The sequence below is a fragment of the Lemur catta genome, chromosome 3 (genome assembly GCF_020740605.2).
Source record: "Lemur catta isolate mLemCat1 chromosome 3, mLemCat1.pri, whole genome shotgun sequence".
In the NCBI taxonomy this organism is placed as follows: Eukaryota; Metazoa; Chordata; class Mammalia; order Primates; family Lemuridae; genus Lemur; species Lemur catta.
The window spans coordinates 72543331-72565457 of record NC_059130.1 but is presented as its reverse complement, the minus strand read 5'-3'; the positions used below and the strand labels follow the sequence as shown (position 1 = coordinate 72565457).

At 34.7% G+C, this 22127-nt stretch overlaps 1 protein-coding gene across 1 annotated transcript in view; it reads left to right on the top strand.

Moving 5' to 3' along the window:
* Window positions 1–22127, top strand: part of LRRC7 (leucine rich repeat containing 7) — a 496095-nt gene that overhangs the window by 463800 nt on the left and 10168 nt on the right. Inside the window, exons 25-26 of the mRNA XM_045547767.1 lie at window positions 319–411; window positions 16602–16676. Coding sequence (XP_045403723.1) covers window positions 319–411; window positions 16602–16676 — 168 coding nt within the window. The remainder of the gene's footprint in view (window positions 1–318; window positions 412–16601; window positions 16677–22127) is intronic.

Genomic DNA, 22127 nt, shown 5'->3' with positions numbered 1-22127 from the left:
TAAGAAAATGCACAATCTTTAAGTGTCAGACTTTGAATTTTTAAAAACAGCTAATCAAAATTTAGTCTTGTGTGTGGTAACAAATAAGTACTTACTATAATCTGCTTGCCCAGGTAATTTCAAACTAGTTTCCATCATAACTGATGCCTATAGGAACACTAAACATTTTTTTCAGAGTTTTTACTGCCTTTTGTGCACCAAATCAACATAGGCTAAGAACTCAAGTGAAACATGAATCTTTTCTATGAGGATGCAGTTATTTGAAAATATTTAGATTTTATAGCTATTTCATTACCTTTTTATATCTTTTTTACATAGTTTTGTGTGAGAATAGAAAAGAATCCTGGCCTTGGATTTAGTATCAGTGGTGGAATTAGTGGACAAGGAAATCCATTCAAACCTTCTGACAAGGTAAGAAATGAATTTCTTGCTGACAATTTTATTTAGAAAAATAATGTTTTCTGCTGTGGTAACAAACGTTAGAAAAAATTTTAATTGTTTTTACTGTGTTTTCATGAGCTAACTATGAAGCCAATTAGAAACTTTTTCAGCACAGGGGAAAAAGAATTCACTGCAGTGCTTGACAAATACTAAGAATAAGAAAAAAAATATATTTCAGCATTTTATTTGAAATTCAGGGGAGTTTTTTTTTTCTATTTTTGTGGGGTTTTTTTCTCACACTTATATATACATTTGTAAAGAAAGCTATATAGGCAATTTCTGACAAGTTGTTTCCAAAATTTTACTTGTAAATCACTTATTTATTATTTAGGAAAATGTTTTCTCACAGTAACAGAATGATTACATAGTAATTCACTGCAAGGGTAAGCTGACTGACCTCTCTGTCTCTTCAACTTTGGCATGTAAAGGATTTCACTAACAATATTGTAGAACTGAAAAACCACAGAAAACAAATTTTCTATGAAAAATCAGAGTTAGCATTAGCAGAAGAATCAGGTCTTCCTCTCATGCTTATCTCTCTGCTTGTCAAACTCTGGGGTAAAAGTACCCCATCACCACAAACTCTAATCTCAACCATTGTCTGCACATCTAACATGCTGTCCATGCTCACATGTAGCCTGCCTAATCCCCGTGTGGACCATCTGACATTTTTATTTTTAAAAAGTTTACCCTGAGCTACATAACCTACCCTGCTATCATCAGTATTTAATACTCTCAGCTTTGAATCAGTTAGTAATTATTATTCAAAGATAGTTCAAACGATCTACTTTTAATTGCATCAAATTTAATTGTATTAAGTGACATCACAAAACTCTGGGATGATGAAGAAAGCAAAAATTACATATGAATAAAACCTCCACAGGCTCTTGACTTACTTTGGAGTCACAAACTGTTGGAAACATTTCAATTTACCACTATTATAAAAACCCACACATCAACTTCTGATTATGAGACTTGCTTCGGAAAAACCTTGGATGTCCCCACTCTGGAGATTCTGTAGCCTAAAACAGAGCCTCTAATCCCATATTTTCCTCCACTTCTTCCCAGTCATCTGGTTTCTGATACTCTTCCTATGCCTTTCCCTTTCGTTTTTGGAGAGGAGCAGGAGAAGAGGTTGGACCAAAAGAAGGAGTTATTCACACTATTATATACATTAGGAAGGAAGGGACTAGAGAAAAACCTCCAGTGACCATAGATGGGAACTCCTTTAATCAACAGACTGGAGCAGCTTTTCATATATAAAGAATGTGATGGGACAGCCCTATACACTTAGGGGAATGCCAGTGAGAAACATCTATTTATAAGTAACTACTGCATTTCCATTTTTAAATGATGTTAAGGATACCATTGATTTATTAGAATTAAAACATTCATGTTCTAGTCAGACCAACTGTTTCCTTAACTTAAATATATTGTTAATACATCTTAAGATTAAAAGTATAAAAGTTCCAAATTATCAGAAAAAATATGATGGTATTTTTTAAAAACCTAAGGTATTATGTTATTCATCTTGACCCCTCTTTGTGTCTCTGATTTTACATCTCCTCCTTAAATTCTCCCAATGAAAAGTTAATAACATTGCCATTCTTAACATAGTTGAAATTCAAAGGACATGTTTTTCATTACAATTTTGGAAGCTGTGGGTAAAAATTATTTTTAAATTAAGGATGAACAGATTACTAAATAGTCAAGATGTCAGAATGCTGTTGCATTTCTGCTATTTTCAATGCAGAAGACTAGATCTGAAGCTTTCAAATCATTGCCTATAATTCTTCCACTATGATGAATATGAACAAGTTGCAACTATTAATTTCTCATTTGTAATATTCGGATGACTTTAGTGAGACTGAACTATGCCTATGAGCTTATAATTTGCTCTTTTGGTTAAAAAAACAGAACTTGAATTATATAATTTTGTCCATTGAGAGATGTTCCCTCAAAAGCACTTTTCTTTGACTGATTACACTCTAAAACACTTCACAGTCTGAAAAGTGAATCTCTGTTATCCCAAAATTGTTAGGAGTAACTGGAAGTTCCTAAAGTACAGAATAACCTCAATACTGCTCTTAATTTACTGATCACTTTTGCTGGCATGCCCAACATATGGCGGATACTTTTGTTCAGAGGATCTGAAGACATTGGCTCTGACAATTTACACAAGAATTTAGTCCACTTACAAGGAAAGAAATTAGTCTCTTGGCAACTCAATTGTATATTTTAGCCCTAATTCCCTATCTTTGTAGTGGTTGCATATAAAAGAGTAGAACCCAGTGCCTGTACTTACCAAAAAATATTAAACAGTAAAAAAATTTAAATGAACTGAAATATTCCTGTCTCCAATGTTGAAAAACAGATTGGTTTTTCATGAGTTAGCTAATTTACAGCCGGAAGAGAGAACCAAATTAAACAGATGTTTAAATTTAACAGATACTGCTTGAGCCTGAGGTAGATGCTTTATAAGGAATCTGGTCATGGAAAAGTTTAAATTTTAATATGCTACATATTCTCTTCTAATAAATAAGTCATGGATTAAGCATATTCACAGAAATACACCACATTATTTTACTTATTGTTCATGGATGTTTGAATATTTTGCCGCTCAAAATTCTAAGTATCCAAGAACATCTGAATGTCTTAAAGGCATTGAGGATTTTCTGTATTAAAGTATAAACTAATAAATTTGTTCCATTCTCTTCATTATTGTTGATGAGAGCCACTGTTTCAACTAAATGTCAAGGACCAATGTGAGATAGCATCCAAACTGATTACAGCCAGACAAAGAAAGCTTGAAGTAGTCATTCCAAAAGGCTGAGAGTTTGGACTGAGGCAAAAGTGAGCTGTGTTGCTCAGTGTGTCAGAAGTTCTGATCTAAGTTCTGGAATAGTGTGAGATTATTGCAGAAAACACATAGGACAGCCCGAAAGTTAACTGAGGCTTTATGAAGGACTCGAGATTAAGCCATATATGAGAAAATATTTTGTACCAGACTTTGAGAGTTTAGAACAGCAACTTGTCTAGCAAGCTTAACTCCTCTCCAAGACCCAAGGGAGTCCTAATCAAATATGGTCTCCTCCAATTAAAGGGATAGAGCACAGTCCCGTAGTTGATATTGCCAGAACAATGTTTAGTAGTTGAAAAAAACAATTCACTCACCATGGAGCTCATTATTTTACAGTTCATTGTCACATAGGGCCACCGTTTGTCCTCTCAATGAAGTGGATGGAAGCCATGATCTGATTTATTACAATAGAGAAACACTGTTGTCAAATTGGCAAGATGCTGCAAAGAGATGAAAGATTTTGATACAACAAATCTGATAATTAAGCAATAAAAATAATTGCCTTTAATTGAGTGTCTACAACGTTCTGGGCACTGTATTAGGCTCTTTAATAATATATATATGAACTTATGTGATCTTCATAACAACTTCTTTTAGTTGAGGGGCATTATTATTCCCCACTTTACTGAGGCCCAGAGGGGCTAATTAACTTGCCCAAGGTCACTTAGCTGATCTGTGGCAGACAAGATTTGAAACCAAAATTATCTGACTCCAAATCCTTTTCTCTTAATAAGCACTATAACATATGCCTCCATCTGCAAATGCCACTTAGCAGAAGAGCCATATGACAAATTTATACCCTGTAGAGTTGAGACTAATATATTCTAATATTGAAAGTAGTACAGAGTCCTCTAATTAGTCATAGTCTAGATATTTGCTTCAACAAGTCCTTGGAAGTCAGCATGTATTCTCTATTGAATCTAGATAATTAGAAGCTCACCGTACAGGATGGATTGCTAAGCAATTATATAACTTGTGGACTAAGTTATCACTACAGTGGTGATTTTGCCAATGGAGCAAGCCACAATACTCCTTGCCTGTGTTTAAGCACGCATAAAATAACAATTCATGACTGTAAAATTTAAGGTATTTACCAGTACAATTTCCGTAGGATGTTTTTAGAAAGAAGAAACTGCATTAATAGATGACTGATACCATGCTATTACAGTATTTTACAAGGCAACCCAAGACTCTACAAAAGAAAGAATTTTTAATGATGCATGCACAAAGCCCATCATTCAGGGACTAATATTCTTCCTTGTTCCATTTGAGGAAAGAAGGACTAAGCACTTGGATTTTAAAGACATTAAGGAAGACTCATAGCCCCTTTCTCTATATGCTCTAAACGTATTGCACTGAACAGTCCTGTGAACAATTATCCAGTCATAGGATCAAAATGAAAGCAGTATTATGGATCCAGCCTATTCTCAACGGACTTGACAGCAGGAAATATACATGCAGCTGTATTGGGGCCAAAGAATCACTTCTCATTTAGTCATAAACACCTAAGTTTAACAGATGTCAGAGAGCTTACCCATATTTCCACCAAGTTGGGCAATCAGAAATGATAGAAACAAATCCATGTTCTTTTTAAAATACCTTAATCCCAAGCCATACAAAATGTATTGGAAGCATGGCAAATATAAAATATAATCACCAATAAACTCTACATAAATGTCCTAGCATTTCAGAATAAATTACTACAACTTATTTACATTCCTTTAAAATTATTGCCTCCATGCCCAAATGGCCTGCAGCAGGACTTAAACCTATTTTCTTTTCACCCCATCTTGTGTGGATATGGGTATTGCTTCAAATGAAAGTTTTTATATGATTAAGATTAAGAAGAGAAGGACCATTAGACATGCAGAATTAAAGCATTCATTTGATTCCTTTACCTGAGGATAACAATACCCACAGGCATACATGGCAATGGCAAGTGCAAAAATGCACAAGAGTAAGTTTCCAGTTTTGCTCAGCTTCATGACATTGGGTGGTTCATAAACAGAAGTATACAAAAAAAATACTTTAACTTACAAAAAAGGTATATACCATATGTCTATTGCCTCTCAAGTATTCTCCATGGATATAAAAAACAACAACAGACCAGGCACGGTAACTCACACCTGTAATCCTAGCACTCTGGGAGGCCAACGTGGGAGGATTGTTTGAGGTCAAGAGTTCAAGGCCAGCCTGAGCAAGAGACCCCCATCTCTATAAAAAATAGAAAAATTAGCCAGATATTGTGGCATGCACCTATAGTCCCAGCTACTCAGGGGGCTGAGGCAGAAGGATTGCTCGAGCCCAGGAATTTGAGGTTGCAGTGAGCTACAGTGACACCACTGCACTCTAGCCAGGGTGACAGAGTAAGACTCTTGTCTAAAAAAAAAACAAGAAGAGCAACAAACATATTTGCCTAGAACACCACATAGCACAGATTTATATTTACTAAATAGTAAACTATATATAGCATATTTCCTTCACTTTGTACAGCTACTAGGAAAATATGATTTATTTTGTATATTTCTAAATTTATTTTGCAAATTTATATATTTGGAAAAATCTATGTATTATGTGAAAATAAAATTCAGAGGCAAGGTATAGAGATCATATTGTTTTAGACTGTACTTTCGATTAAATTTAAGAAGAGGGTGAAATGACTATTTTATATAAGAAACTGGATTTTTAAAAATAAATTTTGAGCATAAATTATTTTATAACACAAATGATTACTTCAGCTGCATTTTAGTCACTTTGCAATTTGAGGTTCTGAATGCCACATGGTTGTTTGAGGACATTAAAAGTGAGATGTTTTTTTTTTCAATAAAAAATGAATTTTTGCCAATTGTGTTCACTGTCTCAATGTTCGGGTAAAAAGCCCTGGATCTATTCAGAAACACTGGTATAAATGTAGTCTTCACTATCTCCTGTTAACAGTATTCCTACAGGTATATATGATCACTTATATGAAGCTCTTTTTTTTTTTTTTTGAGACAGAGTCTCACTCTGTTGCTCGGGGTAGAGTGCCATGGCGTCAGCCTAGCTCACAGCAACTTCAAACTCCTGGGCTCAAGCAATCCTCCTGCCTCAGCCTCCCGAGTAGCTGGGACTACAGGCATGTGCCACCATGCCCAGCTAATTTTTTCTATATATATATTTTTAGCTGTCCATATAATTTCTTTCTATTTTTAGTAGAGACGGGGTCTCACTCTTGCTCAGGCTGGTCTTGAACTCCTGAGCTCAAACAATCCACCCACCTCGGCCTCCCAGAATGCTAGGATTACAAGCGTGAGCCACCGCACCTGGCCTGAAGCTTTTTTTAAAAAGGCATGGTAGTGTGCTTTAGCCAAATGAAAAATGTCACTATCTAGACGTTATAAAGAAGACATGAATTTCAGCTTATGAAAGCAAATATATATCATTCAATATAGCCTTGGTTCTTCAAGAAAATATCAGTGAGGTATACATGTGAAAAAAATAAGGTGATTAAAAAGTATCATTTTAAATAAGAACATCGATTAGGACTTTTTAATTCAACAACATATTTAGAAAATCACTAGAATTGAGAATGGTATCACTGTGTGATATTTTGTAACAATCAGTAAAGTATTTTTTCAACAAAAGTAAAGCCTAAGTGGATAGCTGACTCTATTAGTTGTTGGAGTTATATATTATTTATATTCTGTCTGCTACATCATTTTAGTCATTAAGCATGGAATAAAATAAGCAAGGGAGAAAATGCCATGGGGAAAGATATAGAGACTTTTTTCACATTTGTTTTTACGTGTTGAAAAATGTCAAACACTTCTCAGTCAAAATATAAAAGCACTTAAAATTAGCTTATAATAAGATCTTATGTAATTACTAAAAAGAATCGACAGGTACACCAATAAATCAGGAGTTAGATTTAGTAGTAACATTTAGCATTACTGCTTAAGGTATCACATTACACATATGCATTTATTTAATTGCTCATTATCTTTACAATATAATTAAGGTAGTTATACATAGTCTTAATAACTAATTATATTTTCCAATACAATGAAGTAGAAAACTGCTTCTTATATTTGAAACCTTGTTGATTAAACCCCATTACCATGCACAAACCACATTCCCATAAAAAGGGACTATCATTTCACCCCCAGGAGATTCATTAATATGAAATAAGGAACCTCTTTTAATGTTGCACTAAACATTAAAGTGAATAAAGAAAAGTCATATCTTTTTCATTTATTTGTCTCTTTGTTTATGGAGGTATACTGAAGTCTCTTTGTTTGTTGAAAGAGAAAAAGAAAATATGTTCCCTCTATTCTTTGTGTCAAAGAATGTTTCTACCTTAACTCGGAATGACCAGTTTGAATACCTAGACTTGGGAAGCTTTGCTTATTCCTATACGGCAAGAAAGGCCCATGCTGTGTTCAGTTTTGTGTGACTCGCACACACTAGCTGGGGTGGCTTCAGTTCCCTGAAGATGTTCATCTCTGGGCCATAAAGTGAGAGCGGAGTTGTCAATGAGACAAAGAAAGAACAAGGAAACATGTTTACTTACAAACCACCTGCCAGTTCTTCTGGGTATGAACAGCTTCTCCTTCATTCACACAGGCAGTCTCTGCTTTTACTCTGCATGACATAATCATCCTCCTTTAAATACACTCTTAGTCTCAGATATGTACAACTACAATGTCCTTTTTCTTTAATCTATACCTTTTATTTTATTACATGGTAATAAATGAAAATTCCATCACTATAACATTTCAAATAATCTAGAATTATAGAGACTAAATGTGGGAAAAAAAAAAGAAACCCTCCTCCTTTTTCACTCTACCCTATAGCACCTATGTACAGCCTTGGAGTAAGAGCCACTGTCAGTCAGCATATTAGGAATTCACAGCTATAGTGTCTCCTGGGCACTTGTCCCTGGGCTTTTGGATCTCCTGATTTCACTGCCACTTCTAAGAAATACTTCTAGCCCTTCTGACTTTACAATAATATGTTAGTCATTAAGTAAAATGAATCTAGACATTATAAGGAAGACATGGATTTCAGCTTATGAAAACAAATAAATATAAAATAATACCATGTTAAACCTATGAGGATTATAGTTTGACTGAATATACCTTACAACAAAACAATTTTTCACTTCAACCACCTTATTTTAGTAGAAGTGACAAAAAAAGGTTTGGCTGAATTCTTCACTTTCAATTCATAATTATGAAATGGTATAGATAGTGTCAAAAATTATACAATTGAAGGGGCTTTGAGGGAGCCTGTAGGAACGATAATCAGAAACCTGGTTACTGATACTATTTTAGGAATAGCTAGAAAGGAGAATCCACAACCACCTACAGTTACCCACTCCTGTTTTTAATAGTTTCTACTATTTTATACTATTTGTGAAGCTGAGAAGAAAAGCCATTAGAGGTTCTGACAGAATCAGTAAACTGTACAAAGCTTAGCAATCCAAATATTCACCGCTAGTTGAGGTCTCATATTAAATATAAGATTTAAAGGATTTATAAAATAAAAATAAATGAAAAATAGTTCTTTTATTTTTCCCTTATAGGCCAGAAATCTAGAAACACAGTAAACTGAAGAGTATGATCATTGACTTTTAATGGAATATATGACAAGTAGAAGAAAATTCTTCTTTAAACTCAAGAATTTCACCAAAAAATAAATAATAGTATGCAAATGTACTTTTCATCAGAGCAGACAGATACCCCAGAGATGTTTAATTGTTAAAAAAGACGGGGGCATACTGAAGCAATTCATAAAATTAGGAATATAATTATAAAGTAACCAAACCAAACACAATTTTAGGTCTTACATTCAAATTCTCTAAAAGAGAAAAGCCCACAATGATCATCATCAAACCATAACAAATGTTCTAGTGGCTAATATGTCATTTATATAAACAATCTCAGAGACAAGGGAATAAATTATTTATTTTTTGGATTCTTTTAACAAGTCAGAAGAGCAGTATCTTGAAAACTACACACACACACACACACACACACACACACACACACACACACACACGTTAACAAACAAACTTTTAGAATGACCTAAAGGAATGATGCAAGTCCAAAGACCAAACTATATATTTCTTCTGCTAGGATATTATTATGTTCCACTATATTGCCACTAAGATATTTGTAATGCCATAGTCAGTTTCTATGAGTTTCATCAGTCTCCTTGTTGCTTCAATGCATTATTAATAAATTTATTATGAATGCAACAAAGTGATTTCCAATTTTTTACTTTATTAAAAAATAGTGGCCGGGCGCGTGGCTCACGCCTGTAATCCTAGCACTCTGGGAGGCCGAGGCGGGTGGATCGCTCAAGGTCGGGAGTTCGAGACCAGCCTGAGCAAGAGCGAGACCCCGTCTCTACTAAAAATAGAAAAATTATCTGGCCAACTAAAATATATATATATAAAAAAAAATTAGCCGGGTATGGTGGCGCATGCCTGTAGTCCCAGCTACTCGGGAGGCTGAGGCAGTAGGATCGTTTAAGCCCAGGAGTTTGAGGTTGCTATGAGCTAGGCTGACGCCATGGCACTCATTCTAGCCCGGGCAACAAAGCGAGACTCTGTCTCAAAAAAAGAAAAAAAAAATAGTGAAAGAGTTTGAAATTCCTTTAAACATCTGTGCATAAGATTTTCATGAAATGTTTCAAGGACTTTGGTCAGTTGCAGAATTTTTATTTGTGTCTCTGTCTCAAATTTTCTAGGTTTCTAAAAGCAATTCTCCTGTCTAGTCATCTTTTACAGATTTTGCATTTCATCGCTTGTGAGCCAAAGTTCAGCCATACACTGGAGCATCATATTCAGCTGCCAGTGTCCCTCTTTCTTTTTCTCTCTCCCTGTCTTCTCTCTCTCTCCCTCCCACCCTGACTTCCCATCTCCTTTAGCTTCTAATGGCCATGGAATAAATGTCTGTTCTTGTTGCATGTAAGTTCCTCAGTTGCTAAGGTAGCAAATTATTCAAAACCTAAAATTTGATGAATAACAATCAATTAACCTGAAATATTTTGCCATCACACTCTTGATTCATGGACAGGAGCACTATTGATAATACCTTTATCCTTGATGTGTCCTGTCTTCTAATAATCATTGGGACTAAGTAAATGTAGTCCATTATGCATGTTTAATGTTGCTTCTACCAGCCACAATATAGCTTTGTGTTAATGTTGCCCACTTTATGAAAGAAAATTAATATTTACCATATTTTTAGAAAAAAAAAGTTTCCCCTTAAAAGCTTTGAATCTATGGCTCTTTTTGCTGTTTTCACGTGTCAGTTTTTCTTCTAGAAACACTCTTTGAATTTTCATTATCATTGAAAGCATGAAAGACTATATTCTATAATATTTAACTAATATGTTCTGAATTGTAATCGTAATAATATTCAATTTTTACTTGAGATATAACCTTCCTAGAAACCAATTTCTTAGCATCAGCTAGAGCCAAGACTTTTCAGAATTTTAAAGAAAAGCATATTTCATAAGTTGAAGTTGCAGGTCCCTTAAGACAAGTTCTATTTTGGTGTCTACATTTACAATAGCTGAGACTGTCACAATCATTCGTCTTCATCATTAAAAAGCCATATAAAGTTTCTTTCTCCTCTAAGGTTGGAATGTTAAATGTTGGCCTTGTAGACTAACTTTCTAAGCCCTTTAAAGTTTAAGTCCAGAGGTGCAGAGGCTAAGTAAACAGTAGGACAAGGTCAGATCTTAACAATGCTAGAAACCTCCCAAACTCATCCTGTTTCAAAATTACTTGTGAAAAGGAAAACTTTTTATAAGCCCATTGTGGGTACTTTTGGAATAACCATTTATGACTTGCATAAAGACTGGTGTTAAAATAGGGTAAAAATATGAAATGGCAACAAGTCATGCCTATGTGGAGTATCCATCTAGCCCTCTCTAGATTAGCTTTGCTTCAAATGTACAGGGGTCCCTGTGTGATGCATGAGTACATGGGGTCTGGGTCTGGCTCAGACACATCCAAATGCTGGCATCTGAGGAAGGCAAAGATTTGCATTCTTTTGAAAGGACTTTGCGGTACTTACTATGTTGCTCTGTTGAGAGATACCCTCTGGAGGTGGTACTGAGGGAAAATCACTGAGCTTTCGAGCGGCTAAGGAACCTGAGGGCTGTTCAAGAGGTGAGAGACATTAGAAAAACAGTGAGATGCCATGAGCCACTAACTAGATTCTAGCAGCCATTACTATAAAAATCTGATATTTCTGACTTGGAGCTACCAAAGGAAGTAGTCCCAGAAAGTTATTAAGAACCATTCATTAGAAGGCCCTCCAGACGGGACCCATGCCCACTACTGAGGGTGAACAATATTTGGAGCCATTGTCACTGTGAGCCACCACCAAGAAACCACAGGTGAGACAGGGGGAACTTTCCAGCCCTCTTCCCATCCCTTTCCCTGAATAAGATATACCAATACCCTTATCTATTAGGAATTCAAGGGAATGATGGCAAATATTGACCCTTCAATATACTACAAACCGAGAGGACAGAAGAATAATTTCCTGTCAATAAATCTGGTACAGCTGGAGACTTAAAACTCTCAATGTGGGCTTTGCTGGAAAAAAGGCCTTGAATTCTAGCTTTACTTTCACTTTCAATAATTATAGTAACACTTATTGACCCTATACTGAGTGCCATCCACTGTTCTAAGTATTTTATATGTATTCAGTCACTTTGTCCAATAACTTTATGAGCTATGTCCTGTTATTATACCCATTTTACTGATAAGGAAAAGTTAAGTACACAAAAATTAACTTGCCCAAGGTTGCCAGTTTGAAATGGTGAACACAGACAGGTAAACTCCAGAGCTATGCCTTTAACCACTATTTACATGGTGTGGTAAACAGAAAAAAATGGCTCCCTAAAAACATCCTAATTTCCAGAACTGTGAGTATGTTACAGTACCTGGCAAAATGAACTTTGCAGATGTGATGAAGTTAAAGACCTTGACATGAGGAGATTAACCAGTATTATCCAAATGGGCCCAATGTAATCACATAGGTCCTTAAAAATGGAGACTCTTTCCCAGCTCCAGTCAGAGGCAGTTGTGACTACAGAGAGATGCACCATTGCTGGATTTGAAGATGGAAAAAGGAGTCCATGAAGCAGGGAATGTAGACATTTCCTAGAAGGTAGAAGAAGCAGAGAAATGGATTCTCTCCTAGAGATTTCAAAAAAGAATGCAGCCCTGCCAACACCTTTGTTTTAGCCCAGTGAGACCTATGTTGGACTTCTAACCAACAAAACTATAATATAATAAATTTATGATGTTTTAAGCCACTACATTTGTGGTAATTTGTTATGGCATCAATAGGAAACTAGTACATACTGCCTCATTTAAAAAGAGAGTTATTTGAGCTATTTCCCTTCCTTGGGCAAGACATTTTTATTATAACTTTAGGTGTATCAGTTGTTTCCTTAGTTTTGGATGTATTGCACGATAGTTTGTCCCACATTTAGTGTTCTGCCAAGTGTTATAAGAAATTGAGCATATTTTAATTCTTGTTTGCAGTTATAAAATTGTTAAGATGTCATTATTTGTATCTTTAATACATACATTAATGGCTTCTTGTTACTTGGAAGTTAGGAGATAGCTTTTAACCAAACAGTAGTAAGTTATTCTAATTTTTAAAGTACAAACAATAAAAAAATAAATACTGTTTGGACTATGTAAAAAAACACTAAAAAAATAAAATAAAATACAGTCTGATGATTCTCCACCAAATTCTGTCATCAGTGCCGAAGTATTCTTTGAAGTTTCAGAATAAAATGAGTTGTTAAAAGGGTGACATATTGCTACAATGAGCTTTTTCAAAACAGTGTCAAAGTTTTCATATTTTTCCTCAATATTTATCATAACAGAGACTACAAAATGAGTTCAGATTTATTTGGTCTTTTTTATATGGCAGTATTTATATGCACAAATACAGTGAAAAATTAGGGCACTGGCCTTTGCAGGCAATCTTTTGGGGAACATTCCACCTCCACAAATAATGAATGCCGTAGACCTTTGTCAAATGTAGTACTCATTGCTTTCTGTTTCAACTAACGTGGCAGTATGCTGGCTGATAGGATATATATAGGAAAGAGGAAACTAAACCAATGAGTAGGAGCAGTTTCTTAGCTGATGAAGTTTATTGATTGAAAAGAAATAATAAAGCTTTAGAAAAAAAGCAATAAATGCTTTGGAAGACTCAGGCCACCATAAGAGTAAGCATCAAAGCAAATCTTCAGAACAGCAATTGAATCCTGCAGAGCTATGTGATGGATGAAATTAAACCTGCCACAGATACCACATTTGTATTCTTTCAGCAGTCAGGTTGTGGAGTGTTGCTAGTTTCTCCCAGCATTGCAGATATGATGGCTATAATTCAGCTCCTATGGTCTGGATTCATACAAACATTATTAAAACTGTTCCTGTACAATGAGCTGAAGAAAGGCAATCAAAATTAACTGGGTAACAGAGACTTTGACTGCTGAGATAAAATAATAGTCAAAACAACTTCACCTCCAGCAACCAGAGATGTAGTGGCTTATTCTGGGCAACAGTGTTATTCTGTCTATTGTACAGAGACCCCAATAGCAAAACGGGGGCTATCAGGGGCTGATTATATATACAGTCTGCTCTATTGATGGAGTATGAGAGCTATGTGCCAGTGAAGATAATATTTGTTGTCATAACCAGTGCCATTCACTGGTTTGGCAGATTAATCATTGAGTCTTATTTAACCTTTCTTTTTTAAACAGCTAGTTTTCTTTTTTTCTTCTGAATTGACCATTTGTACAACTGAATTGGCCAAAACTGTTAAAGCATCACTCTTAATAGTGCCACCATTACCCTAAATTTCTTTAAGTTTTTATTATGTTCTTAATGCTATAAGCAGTGCACAATCATTGTGGAAAAATAAGAAAACACAAATAGACAAAAAGAAAAAAAAAATCTGATGTCCCGTTACCCAGTATAATTATTGTCAATGTTTAGGAGCTACCACTCCAGATATTTGCCCACACAAATATAAATATAAACATATTTCACCTAAAATAGTATCATATCACACATGTTTTATAACCTGCTTGTTTCACTAAACATTTGTGTACTTCTACATCAGCCACCTAGGACCTCATTTTTAATGACCACATATCATTCTATTGTAGGGATTTATTATAATTTCTTTAATCAATTCCCTGTTATTAGACACTTAGGTATGGTTTGTAATTTTTGTTTTTACAAATACTATAATGAACATATTAGTACAATGTATGTTGCACATTGATCCAGTTATTTTCTCAAGATAAGTTCTAGAAGTCTAATAACTACGTTAAAAGTTATGCAGTTTTCTAGAGAATTTGATGCCAATCTGTAGTTTCATTTAAATGAGAAGAAAACAGATAAAAATCATTCAAAAGCCTTAAATTAATAAGTTTGATGCAGATCCGAAGTGCTGAATGAAAACACAGGTAGAAATATTTTAATTTGGGTCTGTTTGTTAAGCCATTTACACACACATACACACATTCACATATATATATATGTATATATATATATATATATATATATATATATATATATACAAACACACACAAAGTTATGGGATGAAGTGGAAGTCATTAAGTTTATATCAGCAAGTGACATTGTTTTCTAAATAAAAGGCAAAGATATTAAAATATTGCCTTCTATTTTATTAATAATTCTTAGGAATGCAAAAAATTAATAACTGTATTGACATATAATTCACATATCATAAAATTTGCCCTTTAGAAGTGTACAATTGAGTGATTTCTGTACATTCAGAGCTGTGCAACTATTGCCACTTTCTAATTTCAGAACATTTTTATCTCCTTCAAAAAGAAACTATACACATTAACAGTTACTCCCCAGCCCCTGGCAAATGCTATTTTCTGTTTCTATGTGTTTGCCTATATTTGATATTTCATATAAATGGAATCATATAATATGTGGCCTTTTTTGACTGGCTTCTTTTGCTTGGCATAATTCTTTCAAAGTTCATCCATGTTGTAGCATGTTTCAGTACTTTATTCCATTTTATTGCCAAATAATATTCCACTATAAGGATATACCACCTTATTTTATCCATTCATCAGTTCATTCTTTGGCTGTCAATTAAAATCATGCCACCATCATGCTTAAAATCCTTCAGTAGCTCCTCCAAGTGATAAGAAAGTCTGTAAAAGACCCATTTTGATCTAGCCCTGACCTACTTGCTGGGCTGATCTTCTGCCACATTCCCAACCCCACCCACTCCCACCCTTTCATTGCCACTCCAGTCATAATAGAACTGCTTGCAATTTCCCCAATGTAATGGGCACTCTCACTTTTGTATGTGTCATCCCCTCTATCTACAATATCCTTCTTCCCCTTATCTGTGTGGATGCCTTTTACGTCCTCTGTGATTCAGCTGTCAAGTATCTCCTCCTCTTGGAAGCCCTGACACACCAGGTATAAGATGGGTGCAACATTTTTTACAATCCCTTATACCTCTATCATAACATTTGTCACACTATTTTGTAATTATTGGTTTTCTTCTTCTCCACTAGATTGTGAGCGTATTGAAGTCAGAAACTATATTCTGTATATCTCTGTATCACTAGCAATCAAGGCCTAGCACGTGGTAGACATTCAATATATGTTTTTTTAATATACATGATCAATAAAATTAATCTGACTTTTTAATAAACTAAATCAATTTAGAGGTTTTATAACTATGTAGACATAAACTTTATTTAAGATGCATATTGGAGTTTTCTTATGTTGAATTTGTTCATAGACATTTTATATTAAAATTCTCAGTAACATACAAAGTAACACTCATTAAAATAAAGCAAAATGTTTACATAATTCTAGCAAAGCTTTTAAAGTGTACATTGAATTTATAACCTATAGGAGACATTTTTAATGTAGAATAACAAAACAAATTCAGAATTTATATAAAAGATGGTTCAGAATCATGTTTCAAATGATTTAAGAAAGGAATTATTAAAAATATGCCATGAGATCAATTTATGAATCATAATTGCACTTTCAAAACAAGACAAGCTTTTTTTTGCAAGCAAAGATGCTGCTTCTTGTAAACTTGGCATGGACAGTGGTTCCTTGCTTAAAATATAGTAGTACTTCAAACTTACATGTACAAACTGTTTTTTAATTTGTTTTTGCTATGTTCTATGTGAATGAAAATTTGTTGAAGCAGGCCCAATTACTGGTAATAGAATCCTAACCTCTGTTACTTCTGACTTATAGGGTATCTTTGTTACTAGGGTTCAGCCTGATGGGCCAGCATCAAACCTACTGCAGCCTGGTGATAAGATCCTTCAGGTAAGACAGATAAAAGAAATGCATGCAAATGCCAACACTGAAACAAATATGTAACCATGTTATTGAGTTAAATGACTTGAATTAAATGATTGAAAATAAGTCCTTCTCACATTGCTTATTTGCCTTTATTGTTTTGGGGCTGAGAGTCAAGTCAAAAACAATTCAGTCTGATAGAATCCTATATCCATAGCACCTTACACGATACGTGGCATGTGGTATGTGTTCTGCATATTTTTGTTGAATTGAATGGAATTATTTGGTAATATAAGAAGAACTTATATATATATATATATATATATATATATATATATATAAGAATCTATGCACAGTTATGAAGTAAAAGTAAGAGTAATGAAGTGCCTAAATATGGTGTCTGTGTGACTTTAATGAGAGAAAAGGGACTGGTCCGTATTTAATTCCTCAACAATAAGCTTATCACCGTTTGAATGCTATGAAAAACCTGGTTATATCTCTCTACACCCCCCAACCCCCACTCGCGCTCAGATGAACAAAAGTTTTGCTGTATATAGGGTGAGTTTTTAAAATATATTGTCTGAAAAAGACTTCTGCTAACTTACAGCTCTGCATATCAGAAAAGGGTCACCCTAGTAAACAGTTGAGCAAATGCTTTGCATAACCTCATCCATCTTGCTTTCTTTGTCCTTCTCTCGGAATTCACTTTCCATAAAAAAGATGCATAATCATTTCCTGCATTCCAGGGAAAGGCTCTTAAGTGTTGTTAATGTATTTAAAATTCAGTATTTTGGCATAGAACTCCAGAAATTTCCCACTACATAAATAGGTAGAACTACCTGAAATTACTGTTGTTTGACCATTTGTAACTATTATTAAATGGTTCAACATAATATATTAAAGATTTAGGAGCACTGAGAAGATAAGACATGTGAAAAAGGAACCTTAGTGAGGTCACCTAATACAAACACAATTACAAGAAAGCAAGGGTCCCCTCAACTTAGCTCTGAGGAGATCTTCTGATCTCTCTACTTACTGAACTCTCTAGAAAGTCCTAGAAAAGTAGAAATCCTATATAGCCCAATATACATATAACAAGATTGCCTTAACATTTTGTTCTCAGAAATGTTTTAAACTAATCAGCAAGATCACAGTAGAAGCACCATCCAGCAGGCCTGAGTTCATTCCATGTATGCAAAAGATGAAAATGGAAGTGGGTCTTTTGAGTTAGAACACCGAAACCAAAAAACACAGAAGATAACCTAAACTTTTTCTTTACCACTTTATTTTGGAAGTTCTATATGTTTGGATAGCCTAACTAGTCCTCTGAGTACTTTACATCATCATGTCTATGAGCCTCAGCTTTGTTACGTGTAAAATGAACTGTAGCTTCTATCTGATATCCTTCCCATCTCAAAAATTCAAGTGTTTGATAATTTTATGAATTGCCATGAAAGACAGCCAAGAATAAACTAATAATATAACTCCCTAACACTCAGTAAATGCTGCTCATTAGCAAAGGAAATAGCTATGGTTTTTTCTCTACTGAATTTCAAAGAAATTATTTTGAACCTCGGAGTTTGGAAAAAAAAATGTATCCAGTTAATCTCAGATCTCTGTCCTATTAGAATGCTACAAGGTTGGGAGTTCCTTTATCCATGATTGAGGTAGCAAAAGAAAGATTTTCCTTTTCTGTTCAATTCAGAAAAGAAATGTATACATGTACATCATAACAAAATTATATACATATATCCTGCAGATGGCAAAATAAGTTAGCTCCTACTTGCAGGGTATTAGAATGCTCTTTTCTGGCTGTGAAATTCTAGGAGGGTTGTATGTGGGGTCATTAGGGTTTAATAGTTCTAATCCCTGAGAGGAATATAGCAACAGCAACGTGCACAGAGGCATGGATTCCTAATGCAGGAAGTAGGAAGGAATTATTATATAAGCCCAATCAGTTAAAAGCCAAAAATACTGCAGAAGAGCTGCACCTGGGATATCTCTTCTCTTTACAAATGACTATTGCAGATGTAACATTTTATTTTTGCTGTAGAACTCATTTGTATCTCGTATAATAAAATCAAAGTCCATTTTCAGTAAAAAAAAAAAAGAAAGAAAAAAGAAAAAAACCATGTAGACCTCAATCAAATAAAATACTGTATTTACAGTTTCATCCATACTAATTAAAAAGCACAAGTGGCCAATTATACTTTCTGAAAGAAATAGGAATGGCTAATTCTGAACTAAAACTGTCGCTAACATCAGATGCTAAGAAGGCAAATTATATTTTTTTCTCTTTATAATACTATTGTCTCTTCATTTAAAGAACACTGGAAAATGGATTAATAACATTGAGTTATCTATCACTTACAACATCAGCATCAGGTGTTCTCACTGGAGCAAATTTATTTGCAAAGCTTAATGACAGTGTTCGCCCTGGAAAATCAAGGTTAAAGGAGAAAAGAAAAAAAAAATGAAAGGGCCCCTCTAAGTGATGACACTTACTGTGTTTGATAAAACCCAATAGCAAATAGCAAAAGAAATATACTTTTCTCCAGCATTCCCCCAACCCAGAGTTTATTAGATAAGATCTTTCTTTTTCTGTAATTCTATCTACCACTCTCTTCTTATTCTGCTATGGTATTATGAGTATGTTATTTGAATTACATGAAGATGTGTACAATAAGGGATGATGTTAATTAAAACATATTCTCATGATTTTTCTGTCATTTTACTATTCATTTTCTCAGAATAAACACACTATAATTAATGAGCAAATTCAAGTGATTCACTGCACTATTTTGCCTTAAGACAGTGTAGCATATGGGAAGAGCACTATGCTAGTAGAACTCACCCTTCACAGACTCACCTTCTGTGAAGCTGAATTACATAAGTTAGAGAAAGAAAAAAACCAAAAGCACATGGATCATAAAAAAGATGTTATTAGACTTAGCCATTGTGCACTTGCCAATATTTGACCATTTTTGAAGTGACAATTTTGTTAATTTAGCATCAGAGTTTCTTTCTTCTGGTGTTCTTTCCACTTAAAAAATTCAGTCTAATTCATTATACATTTTAGAATTCAAAATATATATGAATACAGAAAATCTATTAATTATAATTACTCTGTTGAAAAGATAAATAGGATGGAAAAAAAGAATATTATAGTTAACAACATGATTCACAGTAATAGCTCACTTGTAAGTATATCATGTTCTGTTACATCAGGTTAGCTCGCCATTCTCCCCTTCATTTACCCACTCCTTTCTCCAGACATGAGCCTAACTTTGGCAGGAGAAGAGAAATTAAATAATTTATAGAGAATTAGTTAATGATATCCAAATTTTGCCATTAACCAATGTAAATATGGCACCCAATTAAAGATACCAAAATAGGATAATCAATGAAATAATAATTCAAACAAGCCAGGTGTTTCCTTTTTTTTTTTTTTCTAGTCTTAAAAACCCTTGGCCCTACATTACAACTCATGCAGACAATTCAAGAAACCACTCTCAACAAATAACTCTGTCAACAAATACTTGGACTATTAGCAGAGTTATTATTGTGCTTTTCTCACTTTTTTTTTTTTAGTTAGTTGTTGGCAAATTGTTTGGCTCAGAGCATCATATCTCCTCCAAAATCATGGGGCATGGTACCCATCAAGCCTATCACTGCTCTGCTCCACAACCACTGACAACAGTAACTCCATATCCTAATTAGTGTCTTAAAGGGTTTGTTATTAGAATAGACAGGAGGGAAATCATATGCTCATAGCTAGGGAGATAAGATGAATGTATGCATTCATTAGAAAACAATAAAGTACTTAATTTTGTAATATAACTAATAGATGTTATAGCAGTGTTAAGAAAATGAAGTGACTAATATAAGAAGGTGTTTCTTGGGATGCAGAGAGGGTGGCAAGTCACAAGCAAAAATACAAGATGCTGGCTGGCCCTCCTCACTGCATCCAGTGAATCAGCAAGTGAGTGGGAGAGGACACCTGTGTGGCAGGGAGTGCTGGGGATCATGGAGATCTCCCATTGAAAAAGTCAGGGAGAAGGGAGTTTACTCCTAATGGAGCAGGAGTTCCTCCAGGCTTAACAGAGAGGAAAGGAGGAGCAAGAATACCTGTGGGCTAGACTGACATTGAGTCTTCAGGAGCAGGGGTAAGAGGCTTATGCCAGAAAGGGTGAGCATGGAGTACAAAGGACAGAATATTGGGGAGGAAGACCCCAGGCTCATGTGTTAGAGTCATAAAGGAAGGAGAAACCCTGGGATTTTAATAAGTTTCTCACAGAGTTGAAGAATTCAAATCTCATGGAGTTGGAGATGGGTTATGGTGAGGGTGGGAATAGGAGTAAGGGGAGAGAGTTAGATAGAGTTTTCAAGGCTCAGAGTGTGAGAAGTAAGTTTAGACTCCACAGAAGTCTAAATGAAATGTCTGCGGATGGCTGGATCTTTTGTACACCAATATATAGTGGTTATCTGTATACAACCACTGAATCAAACCTTCCTTGTTTTAATGGAAGTTTTATAGCTCTTTTAATGACCAGTAGGTGTGATTAGCTGCTAAGAGAATTATCTTAATTTGGTAAAGCCTATTTATTCAACAGCCTCAGCTATCAGGAACAAAAACATAAACTAGAAACAAACAAAATGCTTCTAAGGAAATGTAATTAATGTCACAAAGCCCATGCACTAAATCTCATGCCTTTTACTCATAAGAGAGGATTTATTTCAGACTTGGAGTCTTTTACCCAGTTTTCCAGACCACCAAGGGTAAAGCCTTTGGGTCCAGGCACATTAACAGAAGCACAAAGTCATAGCCAACGGCTTCACTGTGCAGGAATAAAGACAAACACTTCTAAAGCCAGAAACAAGATTCAAAAGTACAGCAGACTGGGGTCATTCGGTATAAGACAGTGCTTCCCAATGGCATCCCTTCAGATATGTTTGAAAGAAAGAGTTCATGGTCAGATAAGTTTCCGAACCATGTTGTACTCTATCCCTAGTTTCAGGATTTCACAATGTACTAAGCATACTAAAAACCCTAAAAATCTTACAGACATATCTTCCAACATGTTTAACCATACAACCCTCTTTACTAACAGCATCAGTTAACCACTCCACAGAACACATTTTGGGAAATGTTTGGTATAGACGCAAACTAACTGGGCCCATGGCTCTCTCCCAGAGAGTGTTGATGTTCACCATTGTCACCATAAATCATTAAGAAAGGGTTAGAGTATGTTCATTTTTCTGAATTTTTAAAAATTTCCCCCAAAAGAGCTGCAAAAAATACAGAGTGAGAAATATTTTTTTATGGTTAAAATGAAGTGTTGCACCATGAAAGAAATAAACTTAAGGTATTTGAAAATTTCACTAAAACATTTCCCAATAAGGTCAAACAAGTTTCACATTTCTATAGTTTATCTAATTTGTGGCTGGAAATCAGAAACACCAAAGGTGTTGGGGGAT